The 25,743-nt window shown below is 39.7% G+C and overlaps 1 protein-coding gene across 1 annotated transcript in view; it reads left to right on the top strand.

Annotated features, from left to right (window-relative positions):
* LOC128685634 (sodium-dependent multivitamin transporter-like) overlaps positions 1 to 25,469 on the top strand; it is a 136,794-nt gene extending 111,325 nt beyond the window's left edge. Inside the window, exons 5-6 of the mRNA XM_070085937.1 lie at positions 16,257 to 16,411; positions 25,325 to 25,469. Coding sequence (XP_069942038.1) covers positions 16,257 to 16,411; positions 25,325 to 25,469 — 300 coding nt within the window. The remainder of the gene's footprint in view (positions 1 to 16,256; positions 16,412 to 25,324) is intronic.
* Positions 25,470 to 25,743: the final 274 nt, after the last annotated feature.

Below are 25,743 nucleotides of genomic sequence, written 5' to 3'. Positions count from 1 at the left end.
CATAAACATGCAAGATTACAGGCATGTCTTGCTACTTCTACTTACACTTAGGTCACACTACACATACATGTACTCGTTTATCTATACACACTTATCTGAGTTTTCTTTGATTTTATCTTAATAGTTCTTGTTTCTTTTTACTTTTACTTTTATATCCATGGGGAAGTGGAATAAGAATCTTTCCTCCGTAAGCCATGCGTGTTGTAAAAGTCAACTAAAATGCCGGGAACAATGGGCTAGTAACCCCTTTTCCTGTAATAATTGCTAAAAAGAATAAGAAGAAAATTGTCAAAGTGGGATGTCTGAATGTGCGTGGATGTTGTGCAAATGATAAGAAAGAGATGATTGTGGATGTTATGAATGAGAAGAAGATGGATGTCCTGGCTTTAAGTGAAACAAAGCTGAAGGGGGTGGGAGAGTTTCAGTGGAGAGGAATAAATGGGATTAGGTCAGGGGTTTCAAATAGAGTTAGAGCTAAAGAAGGAATATCAATAATGTTGAAGGATAAGCTGTGGCAGGAAAAGAGGGAGTATAATTCAAGAATTATGTGGAGTAAACTAAAGGTTGGATGTGAAAAGTGGGTTATAGTAAGCATATATGCACCTGGAGAAGCGAGAAGTGTAGAGGAGAGAGAGAGATTTTGGGAAATGTTAAGTGAATGCTTGGGGAGTTTTGAACCAAGTGTGAGAGTACTTGTGGTTAGGGATTTCAATGCTAAAGTGGGTAAAAATGTTGTGTAGGGGGGTAGTAGGTAAATTTGGAGTGCCAGTGGTAAATGAAAATGGGGAGCCTTTAATTGAGCTATGTGTAGAAAGAGGTTTGGTAATAAGTAATACATTTTTTTAGAAAAAGAGGATAAATAAATATACAAGGCATGATATAGCATGTAATGAAAGTAGTTTGTTAGGTTATGTATTGGTGGATAAAAGGTTGATGGGTAGGCTCCAAGATGTGCATGTTTTTAGAGGGGTAACTGATATATCGGATCATTATCTTGTAGCTACAGTTAGAGTAAGAGGTAGATGGGACAAGAGGAAAATGGCAACAACAAGTAAGAGGGAGGTGAAAGTGTGTAAACTAAGGGAGGAGGAAGATCGGATGAGATATAAGCAACTATTGGCAGAAAGGTGTGCTGGTGCAAGTATGAGTAGTGGGGGGGTGGAGGGGGTTGGAATAGTTTTAAAAATGCAGTATTAGAATGTGGGGCAGAAGTTTGTGGTTATAGGAGGGTGGGTGCAGGAGGAAAGAAGAGTGATTGGTGGAATGATGAAGTAAAGGGTGAGATAAAAGAGAAAAAAGGTAGCTTATGAGAATCTTTTACAAAGCAGAAGTGTTATAAGAAGAGTAAAGTGAAGAGAGTGGTGAGAGAGTGCAAAAGGAGAGAGCAGATGGTAGAGTGGGAGAGGCACTGTCAAAAATTTTTAATGAGTTAAGAAAGCCTAGGGAACAAATGGATTTGTCAGTTGAAAACAGAGTAGGGGAGTTAGATGGGGAGATGGAGGTATTGGGGAGATGACGAGAATACTTTGAAGAACTTTTAAATGTCGACGACGAAAGGGAGGCGGTAATTTCATGCACTGGCCTGAGAGGTATACCATCTTTTAGGAGTGAAGAAGAGCAGAATGTAAATGTGGGGGAGGTGCGTGAGGCATTACGTACAATGAAAGGGGGTAAAGCAGCTGGAACTAATGGGATCATGACAGAAATGTTAAAAGCAGAAGGGGATATAGTTTTGGAGTGGTTGGTATTTTTGTTTAATAAATGTATGAAAGAGGGGAAGGTACCTAGGGATTGGCAGAGAGCATGTATAGTCCCTTTATATAATGGGAATGGGGACAAAAGAAATTGTAAAAATTATAGAGGAATTAGTTTACGGAGTATACCAGGAAAAGTGTACGGTAGGGTTATTATTGAAAGAATTAGAGGTAAGACAGAGTGTAGGATTACGGATGAGCAAGGAGGTTTTAGAGTGGGTAGGGGATGTGTAGATCAAGTGTTTACATTGAAGCATATATTTGAACAGTATTTAGATAAAGGTAGAGAAGTTTTTATTGCATTTATGGATTTAGAAAAAGCATATGATAGAGTGGATAGGGGAGCAATGTGGCAGATGTTGCAAGTATATGGAATAGGTGGTAAGTTACTAAATGCTGTAAAGAGTTTTTATGAGGACAGTGAGACTCAGGTTTGGGTGTGTAGAAGAAAGGGAGACTACTACCCGGTAAAAGTAGGTCTTAGACAGGGATGTGTAATGTCACCATGGTTGTTTAATATATTTATAGATGGAGTTGGAAAAGAAGTAAATGCTAGGGTATTTTGGAGAGAGGTGGGATTAAAGTATGGGGAATCAAATACAAAATGGGAAGTGACGCAGTTACTTTTTGCTGATGATACTGTGCTTATGAGAGATTCTAAAGGAAAATTGCAGAGGTTAGTGGACTAATTTGGGAGTGTGTGTAAAGGTAGAAAGTTGAAAGTGAACATAGAAAACAGTAAGGTGATGAGGGTATCAAATGATTTAGATAAAGAAAAATTGGATACCAAATTCGGGAGGAGTATGGAAGAAGTGATTGTTTTCAGATATTTGGGAGTTGATGTATCAGCGGATGGATTTATGAAGGATGAGGTTAATCATAGAATTGATGAGGGAAAAAAATGAGTGGTGCATTGAGGTATATGTGGAGACAAAGAACGTTATCTATGGAGGCAAAGAAGGGAATGTATGAAAGTATAGTGGTACCAACACTCTTATATGGGTGTAAAGCTTGGGTTGTAAATGCTGCAGCCAGGAGGTAGTTGGAGGCAGTGTAGATGTCCTGTCTAAGGGCAATGTGTGGTGTAGATATTATGCAGAAAATTCTAAGTGTGGAAATCAGAAGGTGTGGAGTTAATAAAAGTTTTAGTCAGAGGGCTGAAGAGGGGTTTTAGAGGTGATTTGGTCATTTAGAGAGAATGGATCAAAATAGAATGACATGGAGAGCGTGTAAATCTGTAGGGGAAGGAAGGAGGGGTAAGGGTCGTCCTCGAAAGGGTTGAATGGAGGGGGTAAAGGAGGTTTTGTGGGCGAGAGGCATGGGCTTCCAGCAAGCGTGCGTGAGCGTGTTAGATAGGAGTGAATGGAGACGAATGGTATTTGGGACCTGAGGAGCTGTTGGAGTGTGAGCAAGGTAATATTTAATGAAAGGATTCAAGGAAACCGGTTATTTTATATAATCGGACTTGAGTCCTGGAAATGGGAAGTACAATGCCTGCACTTTAAAGGAGGGGTTTGGGATATTGGCAGTTTGGAGGGATATGTTGTGTATCTTTATACGTATATACTTCTAAACTGTTGTATTCTGAGCACCTCTGCAAAAACAGTGATTATGTGTGAGTAAGGTGAAAGTGTTGAATGATGATGAAAGTATTTTCTTTTTTGGGATTTTCTTTCTTTTTGGGTCACCCTGTGTCGGTGGGAGACGGCCGACTTGACTTGTATATATATATATATATATATATATATATATATATATATATATATATATATATATATATATATATATATATATATATATATATATATATATGCCCTCTTGTATATACAGGGTATATACAGAGAAAGATCACGGTCAGCAGGATTCGATCCCATTATAGTGAATCTAAAACGGTTCCAAAAGTGACACTCTACACCACTCTGCCACAAATGCCTCATAAGCTTGGAAGCTTGGTTTACAAGCCACGTTTCTTTCCCAGCTCGGGCACATCAGTAGGACTCAAGCATGGTTACAAGCTATTTCAATCTTCTCCTGTATGTTCTGACCTCACAAGTAATTTTCATATTAATGCACCACATTAATTCTAAATGCATTGGGAATGGGAGACGGAAGGAAACTAACCGAATGAGATGATGGAATAATAACAAGGAAGTGCCTAGAGGCAAAGGGTGGAAAAGTTGAAAACTGTGTTCTTGGTTTAACCAGAGGTGCAGAGAAGGAAGAAAAAAAACACAAGAGCCTGTAAAAACTATAGAAAGGGCAGTCGAAAACAGAGAAGCGAGCATACGAGTTAGAATAAATTTGCAAGGGTGAAGAGAGAGGCTGAGCGGAAATTTGAGTGACATCGTAGCCAAAATGAAGAATGAAGGAGAACTTACAAGTAACGACAAAGAAGTCTGAAGTGTGAAGTCTGTGAGGTGTTCTCAGTGAAAATGGGCATTGTTCTCTGGTAATGCGATGGACATTGGAAGACAGATACAACAGAGGAATAGTCAAAAAAAAGGGCCTTAGCAGGTGTCACCATGGATTCTATGAGCCGGATATGAAGAACTGGTGAAGCTATAACTAGAGTCTAGTACAAGTTAATGGACAGTGGACAGCTGCCAGAGATCTGAAAAAAAACAGCAAATGTATTCCCCATATTCAATAAAGGAGACAGACAGGAAACTTTGAGCCAAACGCCGATATGACTGACTTGCATATAAGGTAATGGAGGAGATAATATGAAGGAAGAATATGATTACACAAGAAGTAATCAGCAGAGGTTTAGAGATGACATATCTTATCTTACCAACCTGTTGTAGATCTATGACAAAGTGACAGAAGTGAAACAGGAGAGAGACATGGACAGCTTTGATTTTTCTTGGACTGCATCTAGATATTTGATACTTCATCTCAAAAGTGACTACGGAAAAAACTTTAACATGCAGGAATAACAGGGAACGTACTCTGATGGATCTATCTTAGCGGACAGGAACAAAGAGTAATTATATAGGAAGAGATGTCAGAATGGGGAATGAAAGCGAAGTTCTAGAATCGGTATTAGGACCGGTATTTGTTTCATGCTAGGTTAGATTAAGTCAGATGTATCTCTGCTAGCTGACGATGTAAAACTAATGAGGTACATACAAACCTACAAGAACAAGGAAAGACTGCAAAAGGATCTGGCAAAACTTCCAGATTAGTCAGATAAGTGGATACTTGAATTCAACCCCGGTAACTGCAGTTATGAAGACTGGGGAAGGGGCGAGAAGATCGGACAGAATACTGACGCGGGGGACAGAGAATGTAGACCTCACTCAAAAAGAAAGGCGTAGGGGTGAGCATAGTGTCAAGTATAGTGCTCGAGGCATATATCGACTGAAAAAAAAATTGCAGCCAGTGCTCATCTGACAAATTTAAGAACAACCTTCAGGAATCTTGACAAAGTCATTAAAGATCTTTACGTAACATATGCCATATATATCTTGGAGTACAAAACACCAAAATAAAAACTGGAGAAAGTGCAGAGGTAAGCAACGAGACTAGTCTCAGAGATAATATGTATGAGCTATGAGGATAGGCTGATTACATTAGAGGAAAATTGAAAAAGGGAAGACATTAAAGCAGCATACAAAATACTCGGGAGAATTGATAGGGTATACAGGGAGAGACTCTTTGAGAGGACAGAAACAGACACATAGGGAGCATAGTTGGAAATTACAGTCACAGATGATTCCGAGGGATCTCAGGAAATACTTCTTCAGCCTCAGGATGGTCAAGAAGTAGAACGATTTGACGAGGATGTAGTGTAGGCAGGACCCATATCTAGTTTTAAGAGCAGGTACGACAGGAGGCTTTGGGGAGGGAATTTGACAAATGGCAAGTGGAGAGGTGTGTCCAGGAATTGAGACTGAACAACTGCAACCACCGATATATAAATAGTACACACCATCACATGTGACCCGGCAAAACTTTATTCAGGAAACTGTTGGCCTTCGAGCGATGCTATTTCCTGGATCTTACAGCAACGCACATCACCGAAATTATTCAAAAAGCAAGAATTCAACATAACAGCTACCAAGAATCATTTGATACACAAGATAATGGTGCTAATTATGCCAAAGGACTTGACGGGACAGGATTCAACAGTCTTCCCTAGTTTCTACCTACACTCTAAATGGTTATCCATAATTGAATTCTGGGGCAAAGAACAGAAAAAGGCATCATTGCAAGTTACTTTAGACACTTCTGTACCCTGAACTAAACCAAAGGCTCCTGGAATGGCACTTGTTTAATGGCATATGTGGAAAAAAACTGTTGCAGTGCATTGCTTAGGTAAACATACTTACCTATCATTTGATGGAAGTAAAAAAAGCTGATAGCAATAAAAATCATTAAAGCAAGCCATTTCAGGTTCTCTCCTCTAGCCTGCAGTAAAGAACATAAGAACATGAGAAAGAAGGAACACTGCAACAGGCCTACTGACCCATGCAGAGCAGATCCATGTTCCCCCCTGGATTAGCCCAATGACCCCCGGATAAGCCCAATGACCCGCCCAGTCTGGTCACCTCCACTCATGGATGGAACGCGGCACCAGACCCAGCAGCACAAGCTAGTCAGGTCCAACTCACACCCAACCACACCCACTCGTGTATTTATCTAACCTATTTTTAAAACTACACAACGTTTTAGCCTCAATAACTGTACTCGGGAGTTTGTTCCACTCATCCACAACTCTATTACCAAACCAGTGCTTTCCTATATCCTTCCTGAACCTGAATTTTTCCAAAATGAAACCATTGCTGCGAGTCCTGTCTTGGCTGCAAAATTTTCAGCATGCTATTTACATCCCCTTTATTTATTCCTGTTCTCCATTTATACACCTCGATCATATCCCCCCTAATTCTACGCTTTTCGAGAGAGTGCAGACTCAGGGCCCTCAGTCTATCCTCATAGGGAAGATTTCTGATACATGGGATCATCTTTGTCATCCTCCTCTGTACGTTTTCCAGAGCATTTATATCCATTCTGTAATATGGTGACCAGAACTGAGCAGCATAGTCTAAATGAGGCCTAACCAAGGATATATAGAGTTGAAGAACAACCTGAGGACTTCTATTATTTATACTTCTAGATATGAAGCCAAGAATTCTGTTAGCTTCATTGAGAACACTAATGCACTGTTGTCTTGGTTTTAGATTACTGCTAACCAGAACACCTAAATCCTTCTCGCAATCAGTAGTATTAAGATCTACATTATTTAGTTTATATGTGGCATGGTTATTTAACTCTCCAACATTTAGAGCTTTGCATTTGTCAATATTAAACTGCATCTGCCACTTCTCCGACCATTGCATCAGTCTATTCAAATCATCCTGGAGTGCTCTAGTGTCCTCATTAGTATGAATTGGACGGCCTATTTTGGTGTCATCAGCAAATTTGCTTATGTCGCTATTTATTCCCTCATCTATGACGTTTATGTAAATTGTGAACAACAACGGGGTCAACCCTGACCCCTGAGGAACACCGCTTGTGACGTGCCCCCATTCTGATTTCTACCCATTTATGCAAACTCTCTGCTGTCTATTTGTCAGCCATGCCTCTACCCAGTAAAAATTTCTCCTCCTATTCCGTGTGCCTTAAGTTTCTTCAATACCCTCTGGTGTGGAACTCTATCGAAAGTCTTACTGAAGTCCATATACACAATATCATATTCATTACCATGATCTACCTCCTCAAACACCTTAGTGAAAAAAGTTAGTAAATTCGTAAGACAGGAACGCCCCTTTGTAAAACCGTGTTGAGAATCATTAATCAATCTGTGCCTGTCAAGATGGCTATGAATTGCTTCGGCAATTATTGATTACATAAATTTTCCCACCTTGGAGGTAAGGCTTATTGGTCTATAGTTCGAAGCCAAGGACCTGTCACCTGCCTTGTAAATAGGTATTACATTTGCCATTTTTCACTTATCAGGCACTATGACAGTTTGTAGTGATATGTTAAAAAGATTAGCCAAATGTATGCTAAGTTCCTCTTTACACTCCTTTAACACCCTTGCAAACAGTTCATCAGGGCCTGGGCATTTGTTAAGTTTGAGTTTATGTGTCTGAGGACCATGTCACTAGTTACTGCAATCTTGCATAGTTTATTATCGTCCTGTGCTACATAATCTATTATTTCAGGAATATCGCTAGTATTTTCCTGGGTGAAAACTGAGAGGAAGTAGGTATTGAGAATTTCACACATATCCTTATCACTGTCAGTGATCTGACCATCGTTACTCTTAAGTGGGCCAATCTTGTCCCTAATCTTAATTCTGTTTACCTGAAAGAATCATTTTGGGTTAGTCTTTGAATCCCTTGCGACCTTAGCCTCATAATCCCTTTTTGCGTTTCTTATTCCTTTCTTTATTTCTCGATTTAATTGAATATATTGATTTTTAAGTGCCCATCCCCTCTTTTGATATGCTTATATATGCCTCTCTTTTGACCAATGAGATGTTTTAATCTATTGTTCATCCATTTGGGATCATTTTTGTTAGATCTAATTTCTCTACTCTGAACAAAAGTTGTCTTTGCAGCTAGAACTATGCTCTGAAAAACGTCATATTGGCAGCCAAGATCACCTACCTGACCCATAGTCAGGATATCCCAATTTAGCCCACCCAGGTAATTTTTCAGTTCCCTGATGTCGGCCAAGCGAAAATCTGGGACAGAGATTTGATTGCAGTTATCTGGGTAATTCCATGATATATTGAAACTAAGTGATTTGTGATCACTTTCCCCAAGCTCATCATTAACCTCAAGATTATTAATTAGGGAATCTTTGTTGGCAAGAACCAAGTCGAGCTGATTGGTTCCTCTAGTTGGTTCTGTCACAACCTGTTCTAAAAAGCAATCCTGAACCGTATCAATAATGTCACTACACTCAAGATTTCCTGTCATATTGTTCCAAACAGTTTGTCCTAAGCTAAAATCTCCCATTATCACAACATTTTCATATCTAGATGCCTTATGAATTTCGTCCCATAACAGCTTACTGCCCTCCCTATCAAGGTTTGGAGGCCTATAAATCACACCCAAAATTAATTTACCACATCCCAAACAGATTCTGTTTTCGATGTTTCTAATCTTATATAATGTCTAAGACAGTAATTTAAATTTTCTCTGACTTACATCGCCTCTCCACCACCCTTCCTGTTGACCATATCAGTGTGGAATAGTTTATAACCCTGTATGTTGCATTCAGAAGGCATTTCTCTATCTTCCAGGTTGAACAAGGTCTCTGTTATGCCAATAATATCTATATTACCTACACTTGCAAGTAATCTTAGCTCATCTATCTTATTTCTTAGACTCATACTATTTGTATAGTAAACTTTAAGGGAGCTAGTCACTCGTTGCCCTCTACTGTCTCTCTTTGTTTGTTGATTAATTGATTTGCCATTACTAGCAACTTTATTTTGAATATTGTCTTTTAAACATATCCCTGAGGTATCCCGGTAATAACTGCTGTTTTTAACCCTAATGCTTGAGCCTGATTGTTTCCCACAAACACCCATACTTCTATAATCTATCAGTTTAAATTCCTAGACAAGTCATCAGTTACCCTCACAATCGAATTGGCTAATGCAACCACTCCATCCCCAGAGAGATGAACCCCATCCCTTGCATACATATCACGTTTGCCAAAGAATAGGTCCCAGTTATCAATGAATGGGATTGCAAGTTCCTTGCAGTACCTGTCTAGCCAGCAATTTATACCAATTGCCCTAGACATCCATTCATTGGCCACTCCCTTTCTAGGCAAGATGCTACATATGACTTGGATCCCTCCCTTAGACCTAACTACTTCTATGGCTATCCTGTACTTATCCAGCAGCTCCCCTCTCCTGCCCTTCCCAATGTCATTACCCCCCACACTAAGACAGATAATGGACTTGTTCCCATTATCTGCCATAATATTATCCAACCTGCTGACTATGTCACCAACACCAGCTCCAGGAAGCTACACTCTCTGTCTGACCTTTCTGTCTCTGTTACAAAATACACGGTCCATATATCTTACCTGAGAATCGCCTACTATTAAAATATTCTTATCTTGATTAGCAGGGGAATCAGTGGTACCTTCAACCTCACTAACCACTGAAGTATACTCGTCTTGGAGAACAGAGAATCGATTTCCTACCTTCACATCTTCTCTATTAACTCTCCTCATCTTCCTTTTTTCTGTACTGTGAACCACTTGCCACTTAAAGCGGCTGCTACTATCACTGATGGTGACCATTCCTAGCTTACCAGCTAAATCCTTCTCACACTCGCTCCCAAACTCATCTATGCGAAGCTTCAGCCTCCTATTTTCCTCCTGAAGAAGCAGAATCTCATTCTTCAACACTTGAACATGAGATTCTTAAACACTACAACAAGCCAAAAAATACAATACAATGTATTACTTAGATAACAGACACCTACTATCAGTTGATGGAAACAAATAGAATCTTACAGCAAATTTATTTTTTGTTGAAAATATTTCACAAAACATCTATACATCTAATTAAAAAAAGTGTCTGGTCTGAGAAATACTGTGTCAAGCACAATAGTTGAAACATTTCCTCAACTAGACTGAATAATAGAAGATTCTCAGGCTTGGGTAACAAATTATCAACTTTTCAAGAGTTATGTCAATTAGGTTCGAGTTACACCACTAACTACCACACGATACTTAGTACGTTTCTAGATCAACAATGTAGAAATAGCTTCGTCAGTGTCAGTGCGACGAAAGAATAATGTAAAACACACCTTTTCAGTTTTGAGAATGAACTAAAAAACTCATGAGAGAATGCAGCAGCTTAAGAACTCAGAGAGTGCAGCAGCTTAAGAACTCAGAGAGTGCAGCTGCTCAAGAACTCAGAGAGTGCAGCAGCTCAAGAACTCAGAGAGTGCAGCAGCTCAAGAACTCAGAGAGTGCAGCAGCTCAAGAACTCAGAGAGTGCAGCGGCTCAAGAACTCAGAGAGTGCAGCAGCTCAAGAACTCATGGAGTACAGCTGCTCAAGAACTCAGAGAGTGCAGCAGCTCAAGAACTCATGGAGTACAGCAGCTCAAGAACTCAGAGAGTGCAGCGGCTCAAGAACTCAGAGAGTGCAGCGGCTCAAGAACTCAGAGAGTGCAGCAGCTCAAGAACTCAGAGAGTGCAGCAGCTCAAGAACTCAGAGAGTGCAGCAGCTCAAGAACTCATGGAGTACAGCAGCTCAAGAACTCAGAGAGTGCAGCGGCTCAAGAACTCAGAGAGTGCAGCAGCTCAAGAACTCAGAGAGTGCAGCAGCTCAAGAACTCAGAGAGTGCAGCAGCTCAAGAACTCAGAGAGTGCAGCGGCTCAAGAACTCAGAGAGTGCAGCAGCTCAAGAACTCATGGAGTACAGCTGCTCAAGAACTCAGAGAGTGCAGCGGCTCAAGAACTCATGGAGTACAGCAGCTCAAGAACTCAGAGAGTGCAGCAGCTCAAGAACTCAGAGAGTGCAGCAGCTCAAGAACTCATGGAGTACAGCAGCTCAAGAACTCAGAGAGTGCAGCAGCTCAAGAACTCATGGAGTACAGCAGCTCAAGAACTCAGAGAGTGCAGCAGCTCAAGAACTCATGGAGTACAGCAGCTCAAGAACTCAGAGAGTGCAGCAGCTCAAGAACTCATGGAGTACAGCTGCTCAAGAACTCAGAGAGTGCAGCGGCTCAAGAACTCATGGAGTACAGCAGCTCAAGAACTCAGAGAGTGCAGCAGCTCAAGAACTCAGAGAGTGCAGCAGCTCAAGAACTCAGAGAGTGCAGCAGCTCAAGAACTCATGGAGTACAGCAGTTCAAGAACTCAGAGAGTGCAGCAGGTCAAGAACTCAGAGAGTGCAGCAGCTCAAGAACTCAGAGAGTGCAGCAGCTCAAGAACTCAGAGAGTGCAGCAGCTCAAGAACTCAGAGAGTACAGCAGCTCAAGAACTCAGAGAGTGCAGCAGCTCAAGAACTCAGAGAGTGCAGCAGCTCAAGAACTCAGAGAGTGCAGCAGCTCAAGAACTCAGAGAGTACAGCAGCTCAAGAACTCAGAGAGTGCAGCAGCTCAAGAACTCAGAGAGTGCAGCAGCTCAAGAACTCAGAGAGTGCAGCAGCTCAAGAACTCAGAGAGTACAGCAGCTCAAGAACTCAGAGAGTGCAGCAGCTCAAGAACTCAGAGAGTGCAGCAGCTCAAGAACTCAGAGAGTACAGCAGCTCAAGAACTCAGAGAGTGCAGCAGCTCAAGAACTCAGAGAGTGCAGCAGCTCAAGAACTCAGAGAGTGCAGCAGCTCAAGAACTCAGAGAGTGCAGCAGCTCAAGAACTCAGAGAGTGCAGCAGCTCAAGAACTCAGAGAGTGCAGCAGCTCAAGAACTCAGAGAGTGCAGCAGCTCAAGAACTCAGAGAGTGCAGCAGCTCAAGAACTCAGAGAGTGCAGCAGCTCAAGAACTCAGAGAGTACAGCAGCTCAAGAACTCAGAGAGTGCAGCAGCTCAAGAACTCAGAGAGTGCAGCAGCTCAAGAACTCAGAGAGTGCAGCAGCTCAAGAACTCAGAGAGTGCAGCAGCTCAAGAACTCAGAGAGTGCAGCAGCTCAAGAACTCAGAGAGTGCAGCAGCTCAAGAACTCAGAGAGTACAGCAGCTCAAGAACTCAGAGAGTGCAGCAGCTCAAGAACTCAGAGAGTGCAGCAGCTCAAGAACTCAGAGAGTGCAGCAGCTCAAGAACTCAGAGAGTGCAGCAGCTCAAGAACTCAGAGAGTACAGCAGCTCAAGAACTCAGAGAGTGCAGCAGCTCAAGAACTCAGAGAGTGCAGCAGCTCAAGAACTCAGAGAGTGCAGCAGCTCAAGAACTCAGAGAGTGCAGCAGCTCAAGAACTCAGAGAGTGCAGCAGCTCAAGAACTCAGAGAGTGCAGCAGCTCAAGAACTCAGAGAGTGCAGCAGCTCAAGAACTCAGAGAGTGCAGCAGCTCAAGAACTCAGAGAGTGCAGCAGCTCAAGAACTCAGAGAGTGCAGCAGCTCAAGAACTCAGAGAGTGCAGCAGCTCAAGAACTCAGAGAGTGCAGCAGCTCAAGAACGCAGAGCGTGCAGCCGCTCAAGAACTCAGTGAGAGTGCAGCAGCTCAAGAACTCAGAGAGTCAGCGCTCAAGTGCAGCAGCTCAAGAACTCAGAGAGTGCAGCGGCTCAAGAACTCAGAGAGTGCAGCGGCTCAAGAACTCAGAGAGTGCAGCAGCTCAAGAACTCAGAGAGTGCAGCAGCTCAAGAACTCAGAGAGTGCAGCAGCTCAAGAACTCATGGAGTACAGCAGCTCAAGAACTCAGAGAGTGCAGCGGCTCAAGAACTCAGAGAGTGCAGCAGCTCAAGAACTCAGAGAGTGCAGCAGCTCAAGAACTCAGAGAGTGCAGCAGCTCAAGAACTCAGAGAGTGCAGCAGCTCAAGAACTCAGAGAGTGCAGCAGCTCAAGAACTCAGAGAGTGCAGCAGCTCAAGAACTCAGCAGCTCAAGAACTCAGAGAGTGCAGCAGCTCAAGAACTCAGAGAGTGCAGCAGCTCAAGAACTCAGAGAGTGCAGCAGCTCAAGAACTCAGAGAGTGCAGCAGCTCAAGAACTCAGAGAGTGCAGCAGCTCAAGAACTCAGAGAGTGCAGCGGCTCAAGAACTCAGAGAGTGCAGCAGCTCAAGAACTCAGAGAGTGCAGCTGGTTTGGTAGCAGCATAAAGCAGCATCGAGTCTTATGAAGAAACTCCAGATAGTATAACAAGGCATGAAGAACTTTATGAGTTTGACTTTCATAAATGTTATAAAGAACTTGTAGACAGTATTCCCAACAACAACACGTCGCAAACATCTGCCTTGGAATCATTTTCTAAATCACAAAAAAAGGAGAACCGAAAACACAAACGTGGTGGTATTTGTGTCATCACAGACATAAAAACAGAGATTATATATGGCAATGGTATTATTGAGCAAGGATGAAAATACTCTAGAGTGGTGGAAAGAAAATGATAGTTCTTCAGTCTCTGGTATCCTAGCCAGTAAGTATACGAGTTAACTTCTCTTCAGGAGAAAATGAACGATTGGTCACCATTGGAGAAAATAAATCTATTCATAGGAACAGATTAGTTTCTTTCCAGAATTGTGGAGATGTTGATGTTCCTCATCTTCAATTCTAGTATTTATTCTTAGTTTCATATATTAGAATAATGTATGTGTTTCTCTATTTTTCAATGTTTTTCATCAAATTTTATAAAGAAACTATAAACTGAATAATGAAAATGTGTCAGTTAATTCATTTTATTAATGGAGAGAAGTGCTCAAGTTCTTAACTATAATTTTATTTCCAGCTATTACAATAAAGAATTTACTTTTCATTTTTCACAATGTTTTAAAATCTTAAAGTTATGCAGTGCTATATAATTCAGTTTCATCTTTAATATATCTGAAAATTATCAGTTTAAAAAAAAATATAGGAAAAATATCTGCTAAAATTGGGTATCGGTATCGATATCGGTAAACATTTTGGTTTCGTCCCATCTTCAGAGTTTTTTCCAGCGCTGACAACTTCATTCGTCTTCCTCAGCAACACAAAAACGGGAGAGACAGACCCACCCTAATCATTCCACTGAGAGTGAGAAAATCAGAATCTTGATGAGCAACAAAAATTGAAGAGAGTTAACACAGTGAAGGTAATCAGGATAATCACCAGTCAAAATATAGTTTCGCACAGAGATGTTGACACTTTACAAGCACTTAGTGAAAATGCGCTCTGCCAGGGAAACCAGGGACACCAGCAGTTCTAACGCCTCTGCCCCTTTGTGGAACTATGTTTGTGCAAGTCTCAGACGTTTACAGATTATTTGCTGCTCCTATCTGGGGACTACACTAGGGGCTAAACTGGAATAAGATTCCAGCTCTCGGGGAAATTTCAGAGATATTCCTATCAGAGATTACGAGGTACGTTAAAAGTCTTTGGCTGGTCTGATTCCAAGCAAAATTAAACTTTTTTTCTTTGGCACACCACTCTGTTCTCTTAAAAAATGGAAAAAATAAGTTAATTGCTGTGGACAACATTCGTCGTAGCCTCTTTTCCCAAGCTGATGCCCGAAGTATTTCAAACATAGGTGGCTATAATGCTTTAACCAAATGATCTTGGCTTTGGGATCCCTCAAGGAAGTGACGCAGCGGTTCTTGGAGCAACCTACCTGAGAACAATGCAGTAGTAAAATTAGAGTCATGGTATTATTAGCTGTTAATACAGCAAGGAATCGATGCTTTTGTTTAGGGAGCACGAAATCACTTCATGGGATTCATGATCCAGTTCTCCTGCTTCCTGGATAATAGTACACTGACAGGCACGAAGGAGTCGCTTCAAGCAGATCTTGCTCAGGTGATAACACTGGGACATGACATGGGATTCATCCTTAATTCATCCAAATGTGAAATCCTCTCAACCAGTAAAGAAGTGATCGAAGCAGTGAGATCCATAATACCAGGTGCATCAGTCACTACCCCAACAGTGTCTTGCCTGAACACTTCTTGGAACTGATGGAACTGACTTAATTCTCGAGTTGAAACTAGACGATTTGAGTTAGATGAACTGTAAATAGGCAGTCTAGACACCTACGATGCCTTGTATCTTCTCACAAAATACCTGAGTCTGCTCAGGCTAATATATATCCTAAGATGTGCACCGCCAATCGTACTCTAGATGAGTGACAATGGGACTAAGCTATACTTCCAGTCAGAATAGTTGCTGTTTTCCGCAGATCACAGATTGCATTCACTGTTTCCCTGTGTTCATGTGTAGCATCCAGAGTAAACTTTCTGAAGTGATTGTCCCTAAACACCTTAGGGACAATGTTGGAATTCGTGACCAAAAGTTCATTGACGGATCTAGGCTCTGGGATAATCTTACTGGCTCTGCAACGAACCCTGTTCTCCCCAACAACTACAGTCACACTGGGATAGCCCAGTAGTGGAGAACATAGTCTAAACACTGCTTCAAAGTGTTTTGGTGAAGGACGGAGCTCGTCTTCTAGCAGTGAGAGCTGCTCATGTGAGGGATTTCCTGTTGGCTGCCCTGAGTTCCTACCTTCTCACATTCCTCGACCCGCAGACCATTCGCACTAGTATTTCTCTTCGCCTTGCCGCTCCTATTCTCACCGAGTACAGGAGTATCTGTGGCAATAAATCGGCAGAGCGATTCGGATATCATGGTCTTGCTTGCCACTGATCTGAGGGAAATATTATAAAACATGAAGTGGTAAATAATATTATCAAGACAGAAACTTTGCAACAGCCGGATGCCCAGCCACCTCAAGTATGCAGATCCGTTAGCTTTCAAAATTACCCTGTAAACCTGGACAGATAGTAAGTAGATGGTGTGGGACTACACATGTGCAACATTGGCTTCAAGTTATGCAGACTTATGTTATCATGTTTATCCTCAGGAAGGTGTGTGATGGAGGCTCATGATATCATGTTTCCTCAGGGCGGCGCGAAGGCCGTGGTGTACACAGACGTGATGCAGACACTACTCATGTTCGGCGGGGTGCTGCTGGTGGTCATCATCAGCTGCATTGATCTAGGTGGCGTTGGCAACATTTGGGCTGAAGCTGAAAAAGGCTCCCGAATTGAGTTTTTCAAGTGAGTTGGTGTGATAGCTTAAAAAGATTGCATTTCTACAATTCTGCTTCCAAAAGAACCCACTGATAGTCATTTCAACCAAAGATTTCCAATTGCATAATGTTGTACGTTTTGTAATGGAACTCACATACATCATTGTAAGAAATGCCAAATGAACATCAGTATTTCTCTGGGTAAAAAGTCTCAAGCACTGCTGATCAGTACTTCACGTAAATTCTTATATTAGTGTGTGACATATCCTGCAGTGTAGACCAATATGATTAATTGTATTGATTCAGCCTGTGTGAAAGACATTATCATAGAACACCAGGAACAATGCTTAATTTACAGTCCTTATACATTTCAAAACATGTATGCTACCTTCTCTCTGTTTAGTTATAACAAAATTCGGAACAAGCATATATTACAATTCAAAGAATAAAATATAGCTTAGGTTGCAGACCTCTTGGAAAATAATACATAAGCTATGTTTATGGCGTAATTTCAAGTATTTTTGAGGCCAATATAATACCAAAAATTTATACATTCTTTCTCTAACTTTCCTGGTCACTGGAAGCTCATGAAGCTTCTTACTCCCTTGTTAGGTTTCCAGGTGCACCAGTAACCCTCGTACTACATGGCTTAATGAGTAGTCTTTATTTCAAGGTAAATAAGAAGGGTTATTGAGGTTACCTACTTCCTGTTATATAACACACGTGATTTTATTTGCATTTATATATTTAAAAGCTAAATTCTATTTATTTTATACACTTATTTGTATTAGAATATTGGCATCAGTGATCTTAGACTTAAACTTCCGAGCAATTTGAAAAATGAATCGGTAAGCCGTAATAGGCTGTTCATCATGTTTCCCGCTGACTATATAATATTATAACCTAAACTCTGATGTTTTCTTAGCATTACTTCTTGCAGGCTGCTTGATCCCATTCATATTAATAGTAGGATAATATTTCCATTCAGTCATCTAATTCCCAGTAACTTGTTCTTGAATATTCTGCTTATTATCTTTATCACTGAATCTGAGAAATCGTCAAGTTATTCATTTATTCCTTATTTGTTTGGAAAAAATATTTTTTATCACTGGTTGCTGGGTTTATCACTGCGTATAAAAATTCTTACTGACCTTGTGCGATATATGACAATAAACATCTTCGCACATCTCTTCGCTATACAGACAGCAACATCAGTAATTCTTTTTTCCGAAACAAAAGCTGATAGCAACCTCGGCTGTTTATTGGGAACTTTTTAACACCATCAAGAGAAGGTTAGATATCAAGTATCAAGTTACTTGATATCTTACCAGGATGGAAAGAACGTCATCCAGCATGTAGTTCTAGTCTGTTATATTTATCTATGTTCTCACCACTGTATTGGGACTTTTATTATATATTTTTCTTTTCTTTTTACATTCTTTATCTTTTTTTTATTATCCAAAAGACTATTTCGTAAAATGAAATTCTCACAACAGAACAATAAAAGGTTATTTAGAGTTTCCAATTTCAAAATATTTGTGCATTAGTAAACTTCGAACAGTCGTATGACAACTGCAAGAACTTTAATACTTTAATTGATGTTCAATATTCCCAGTATCCACAAACTGCTTCCCCAACTATACAGACTTCAGTGTCTATGTACAACACTAACAATACTGGGTAGTGAACCTATACTTTGGGGAAACCCTACGGCGATAATTAGGTAAGGGTAAGACAGAATACAGCATAGAGTTACAGAGTTTACTTTATAGACACTTAAGAAAGTTGATCGCAGCCAGTTGATAAAGTTAAAGGAAAGAGGAGTGGTCGCAGATGGTGACAGAAAAGTTTTGTAAAATCGTAGTAGAAGCATTAAGACAAAACCTTAACTTAAAGGCACGGAAATCTCGATTGACCAAAGGAATCATACTGTGAGAGAGGATTTTCCCATTGACTACGATCTTTTTCTGATTATACCACCGCTTGTTTCTGCGTGGTATATTGATATAAAATCGCTAATGTGGTCAGAACACACAGGAGGAGAGGAAAATAAAATAACTGGAGAGCACGCCTGAGGCTCCCTGATGTGCCCAGGGCTAGGAAGAACTTGTAACAAGGGTACCAGCTTCGTGAGGTATTTAAGATTAAGTTCTTTCTAAAATTTTCTATAATACGTTGAAAGATATATCATGAAAAATCTTTGAAATGGTTCGTAAGAAGCAAGATCGCCAACCACCTAGATACCCATCAGTTACACAGCCCGGGGCAACACGGGTTTAGAGCAGGTAGCTCTTGCCTGTCCCAACTACTGGATCACTATGATAAGGTCCTGGATGCTACAGAGGATAAACAAAATGCAGGTGTAGTATACACAGACTTTGCAAAAGCCTTCGACAAGTGTGACCACGGTGTATTACCACACAAAATGCATGATAACGGAATAGCAGGAAAAGTTGGTAGACTGATCTATAACTTCCTAACAAATAGAAAACAAAGAGTAATAGTATACAGAGTAAAGTCTGAAGCAACTATGGTGAAAAGTTCTGTTCCACAAGGCACAGTACTCACTCCCATTCTATTCCTCATCTTCATTTCTGACATAGACAGAGATGTAATCCATAGCTCCATGTCTTCCTTTGCGGATGACACCCAAATTGCCATGACAGTCCTCCATCGAAGACACTGCACGCAAAACTCCAAGCGGACAATAACCAAATCTTCAAATGGGCCACTCAAAACAATATTAGGCTCAATAAAGAGAAATTTCAACTACTCAGAAATGGAAAACTTGAGGGAATTAAAACACTATCAGGGTATACAACAAATTTTAACCATACAATAGAGCGAAAAAGTAATGTGAAGGACCTGAGAGTGATAATGTCAGAGGATCTCTCCTTCAAAGACCAAAACAATCTCTCTACCGCATCTGCTAGAAAAATGATCAGATGGATAATGAGAACCTTCAAAACTAGGGACGCCAAGCCCATGATTTTCTTCAAATCGCTTGCTCTCTCTTGGATAGAATACTGCTGCCTGGAGAGTGTACAAAGAACTTTTAAGGTATACATAAGATAAACCACATAAAGTACTGGGAACGGTTGAAGGCCCTTGATTTGTATTCCATGGAACGCAGGTGAGAGAGATACATAATATACGCTTGGAAAATCCTAGAAGGATTAGTACCAAACTTCCACGTGAAAATCTCCACCCATGAGCGCAAAAGTCTCGGTAGGAGATGCAACATTTCCCCAATGAAAAGCAGGGGCGCCACGAGTACACAGAGACTACACAATAAGTGTCAGAGGCCCAAGACTGTTCAACTGCCTCCCAGCATACATAAGGGGGATTACCAGTAATCTCCTGGCTGTCTTCAAGAAGGCACTGGACAGACCCCTAAGGACAGTACCTGACCAGCCGGGCTGTGGGGATCGTACGTCAGTTTGCATGCGGCCAGCAGTAACAGACTGGTTGATCAGATCCTGATCCAGCAGGAGGCTTTGTCACAGACCGAGCAGCTGGGGCATTGACCCCCGAAACCCTCTCCAGGTATAATCCAGGTAATGTAAAAATTAATAATTGTGTACCAGAAGAACCTTAGGAAACTTACCTAAAATTACTATATGAAGTGAAATTTAATTTAGTCTAATCCAACTAAATATATTTTAGATAAATTTACAATAATTTAATAATAAACAAACACAATGAAGTATATTTTATCGCTAGGTTCAGAATGATATTCTTGAAATTATTGTATACGCAAATTTTCGCTTGCTTTATACGGCAAGAAGACCATTGCTATTTACGCGAAAATCGCAAGTTTTACTTATTCGGCACAAATATATATATATATATATATATATATATATATATATATATATATATATATATATATATATATATATATATATATATATATATCAACAAGTCGGCAGTCTGTTTTTGCAGAGGCGCCCCAGATACAACAGTTTAGAAGCATATATAAAGATATATAACATATCCCTCCAAACTGCTAATATCCCGAACCCCTCCTTTAAAGTGCAAGCATTGTACTTCCCATTTCCAGGACTCAAGACCGGCTATATATAAATAACCGGTTTCTCTGAATCCCTTGCTGGAAGTCCAAGCCCCTCGTCCACAAAACCTCCTTTACCCCCTCCCTCCAACCTTTTGGAGGACGACCCCTACCCCGCCTTCCTTCTACAGATTTATACGCTCTCCATGTCATTCTACTTTAATCCATTCTCTCTAAATGACCAAACCACCTCAACAACCCCTCTTCAGCCCTCTGACTAATACTTTTATTAACTCCACACCTTCTCCTAATTTCCACACTCCGAATTTTCTGCATAATATTTACACCACACATTGCCCTTAGACAGGACATCTCCACCGCCTCCAACCGCCTCCTCGCTGCTGCATTCACAACCCAAGCTTCACACCCATATAAGAGTGTTGGTACCACTATACTCTCATTCATTCCCGTCTTTACTTCCATGGATAACTTTTTTCTCTCTCGATAGATACCTCAATGCATCACTCACCTTTTTTCATCATCAGTTCTGAGGTTAACCTCATCCCTCATAAACCCATCTGCTGACAGTTCAACACCCAATTATCTGAACACATTCACTTCTTCCATACTTCCTCCAGTATGATATCCAATTTTTCATTATATAAATCGTTTGATATCCTCTTATCTATGTTCACTATCAACTTTCTACCTTTACTCACCTTTCAATCTCATCCACTAACCTTTGCAACTTTTCTTTAGACTCGACTAAAAAATAACTGTGTCAACTATTTTGTATTTGATTCCCCATAATTTAACCCCACCCATCTCTCCAGCACCCTAGCATTTATTTCTTTTAAAACCCCATCTATAAATATATTAAACAACCATGGTGACATTACACATCCCTGTCTAAGACCTACTTTTACCGGGAAGTAGTCTCCCTCTCCCCTACACACCCTAACCTGAGTCTCACTATCATAAAAACTCTTTACAGAATTTAGTAACTTACTACCTATTCCATATACTTGCAACATCTGCCACATTGCTCCCCTATCCACTCTATCATATGCCTTTTCTAAATCCATAAATGCAATGAAAACTTCCCTACCTTTATCTAAATACTGTTCACATATATGCTTCAAAGTAAACACTTGATCTACACATCCTCTACCCATTCTAAAGCCTCCTTGCTCATCTGCAATCCTACTCTCTGTCTTACCTCTAATTGTTTCAAAATAACCCTACCATACACTTTACCTGGCATACTTAGTAAACTTATTCCGCTATAATCTTTACAATCTCCTTTGTCCCCCTTCCCATTATATAAAGGAATTATGCAGCGTCTGTGCCAATCCCTAGGTACCTTCCCTTCTTTCATGCATTTATTAAGCAAAAATACCAACCACTCTAAATCCCCCCTTCCTTTTAACATTTCTGTCATGATCCCGTCAGTTCCAGCTGCTTTACCCCTTTTCATTTTACATAACACCTCACGCACCTCCCTCACATTCACATCCTGCTCTTGTTTACATCTAAAAGATGTTATACTTCCCTGGTCAATGAATAAAATTACTGCCTCCCTTTCTTCGTTGACATTTAAAAGTTCCTCAAAATATTCCTGTCATCTACCTAATACCTCCAGCTCCCCGTCTACTAACTCCCCTCCTCTGTTTTTAACTGACAAATCCATTTGTTTTCTAGGCTTTCTTAACCTGTCTATCTCCAAATTTTTTTCTTATTCTCAGCAAAATTTGTTGACAGTGCCTCTCCCACTTTATCATTTGCTCTCCCTTTGCAATCTATCACCACTCTCTTCACATTTCTTTTACTCTCCATACACTCTGCCCTTCTCATATCACTTCTGCTTTGTAAAAACCTCTCATAAGCGACTTTTTTCTCTTTTATCACACCCTTTACCTCATCATTCTACCAATCACTCCTCTTTCCTCCTGCACCCACCCTCCTATAGCCACAAACTTTTGCCCCACGTCCTAATACTGCATTTTTAAAATTATCCCATCCCTCTTCAAAACCCTCCCCCCACTACCCATTCTTGCACTAGCCCGCCTTTCTGCCAATAATTTCTTATATCTCTATATCTCACCTTCATGTCCTCCTCTCTTAGTTTATAAACTTTCGCCTCTCTCTCTTTCTTGTTGTCGCCATTTTCGTTTTGCTCCATCTACCTGTTACTCTAACTGTAGCTACAACTAAATAATGATCGTTATATCTGTTTCCCCTCTATAAACATGCACTTCCTGAAGCCTACCTATCAACCTTTCATCCGCCTGTACATAATCTAGCAAACTACTTTCATTACATGCTATGTCATATCTTGTATACATATTTATCCTCTTTTTCACAAAATATGTATTACTTATTACTAGACCTCTTTCTCCACATAGCTCAATTAAATGCTGCCCATTTTCATTGACCCCCGGCACCCGAAATTTACCTACTACTCCCCCAACAACAATTTTACCCACTTTAGCATTGAGATTCCCTACTACAAGTACTCTCTCACTGGGTTTACAATTCCCCATGCACTCAACATTTCCCAAAATCTCTCTCTTTCCTCTACACTTCTCTCTTCTGCTGGTGCATACACACTTACCATAACCCACTTTTCATATTCAACCCTTATTTTACTCCACATAATCGTTGGGTTTACACATTTATTTTCCCTCTTTTCATGCCATAACTTATCCTTGAACATTATTGCTACTCCTTCCTTAGCTCTAACTCTACTAGAAACCCTCTTACCTAATCCTATTTATTTCTCTCCACTGAAACTCTCCTACCCCCTTCAGCTTTGTTTCACTTAAAACCAGGTTATCCATCTTCTTTTCATTCATAACATCCACAATCAACTTTCTTATTATTCGCACTACATCCAAGAACATTCAAACATCCCACTTATATATAAACACAATGAAATTTATTTTTCTCGTTAGATTCGGAATGATTTTTGCGAAATTATTACGTACACAAATTTTCATTTTCCGTATTTGTGTATGGAATAATTTCGCAAAAATCATTCTGAACCTAACGAAAGAAATATGTTTTATTGCGTTTATATAATATTCAATTATTTTACACTTACATAAAATGTATTTAGTTGTATTAGGCTAAATTAAATTGCCCTTGTTATAATAAGGTTAGGAAAGTTTCCTAACATTGTTTTGGAAGAAAATCATTAATTTTTGTATTAACATTAATTAAAAAAATATATCTTTAAATGTATGAGAAATTTTTAGAAAGCATTTTAAGTGAGTTCTTGCTAATTGACCAGTTTTACCTATTCGGCACGACACACACACACACACACACACACACACACACACACACACACACACACACACACACACACACACACACACACACACACACACACACAAATATATATATATATATATATATATATATATATATATATATATATCAACACTGCACTAGCCCAAGGAGTCGAATCCATGGTGTTTTGGCTGGGTTCATGGTGAGCTAAAACGCATGACGCTTTAGACAACTAGATCACACAATCCTTATGGCGGGTACAACATCTGGCTTGGCTGGATGCGCCATTGTTATGGATGGTCTGGTCTAGCTGTCTGATGCGTTTTCGCTCACCATGAGGCGGGCCAAAACAGCATGGGTTCAACTCCTTGACTAGTGCAGTGTTCTTATTGATCAATACCACTCGTTTCGTGGTATTGATATATATATATATATATATATATATATATATATATATATATATATATATATATATATATATATATATATATATACATATATATATATATATGTATATAAGGAAAATTTTATTTCATAAGTGTCTTTGAAATTTAAATTTACAAAATAGCATACAGAGTACAAAAATGCAAATAATCAAAATTCCAATTAAGATACTCCAGCAGAAGCGTCATTCTCTAGTCAGTGCATAATAGATAACTTCGTAAAAGAAAATTGTAAATAAATGTTAAGCAGCTGGAAGTGAATACCGATTTTTTTTTTTTTTTTTTTTTTTTTTGGAAAAGCCACCCTAGGTGTAAGTTTGAACCCGATTGTATAAGGCGTTCTCCCGTTATTGTTTGGAATCCAGAGATTCTCCAGTTTTTTTATTTATGTTAGCAAACTGTCACATTTGTAGCCACACACAGTAAATATAATGGGTACTATCCTATACATAACTTGTATCAGCTCTTAAAGAATGAAGTGGTCTAAAATAGGTTTATTAAAATATATTTTTTTGTGATTCAGTTTTGAAAAAAATGCAATTTACTAACATCACTCGAATGTGTCATGTCGACCGGAAAACGCTTTTCAACGTTATCGTATCTATCCAGGAAAGTGTAGGCTGTATATCCTGATTATAGAGCACATTAGTAAGTTAATTGCTTCATGTTCCTTTCCAGTGATTAAAATTTTGCCATCGGATGAGGTATTCTCAAGTTATATACTACAGTTTTGGGGAAAAAAGAATAAATAATCAGACAATACGCTTAAAGGTACTTCTCCTGTTATACTTAATTATGGGACGAGACGTAAGAACATTACTAGAAGTAATGCTGTTCCTGAAACATATAAATGACATAATAGAAACAAGTAGTTTGCTAATGATGTAAAATTAATGAATATTTAGATTAGGAATGGAAGCTAAAGGGAGAAGTACTTTTTCGTCTCTGGGTGCGTGAAAAGTGAATTAATTTTAATAAAGGAGGGTTAATAGGAAACTTATTATAAATCTTCATGAATAGATATGATCAGCCCTAAGAAATTAAAAATCATAAATTCCTGTCAAAATTTTCTATAAATAGGGACGACTAGGTACTGAGTTTTGACTATTGTAAACACCTCATTTACGTCTTTGCTCTGTAAGTCTTTTCTTTACGACTCAGTAACCACATCTCATTCCTGTTCCTTCCACAGCCTGGACACCAGCCCCTTCGTGCGTCACACCTTCTGGTCAACTTTAGTGTTGGGTTTTAACTTGATGTTAAATTTCATGGCTTTCAACCAGTCATCATACCAGAGATTAGCCTCCGTCAGCACTCTTAAGGTAGCACAGAGGTAAGTTGATTTGTTTTAAGGTCTTATCTTTTTTACATTGGAACATACAGAGAATGCTAACTTTGAAATTAATGCAGAGAATGTTTCACCCATGAAAACATAGAGAAAGTCTCAGTTACAGTATAGAGAAAATGCAGCAGATCAACTCATATAGAGGATTACGACTAAGAAAACAGAAAGGTAAATACCACTAAGAAAAATATAAAATGTATAACACCCAGAAAATATATACCACTTTGCAAAATATATTGAGTTTATGAATTCAGTATCGCCGTGCT

The sequence above is a fragment of the Cherax quadricarinatus genome, chromosome 1 (genome assembly GCF_038502225.1).
Source record: "Cherax quadricarinatus isolate ZL_2023a chromosome 1, ASM3850222v1, whole genome shotgun sequence".
Classification (NCBI taxonomy): Eukaryota; Metazoa; Arthropoda; class Malacostraca; order Decapoda; family Parastacidae; genus Cherax; species Cherax quadricarinatus.
The sequence above is the reverse complement of the archived record's forward strand: the minus strand, read 5'-3'. Positions and strand labels throughout refer to the sequence as shown.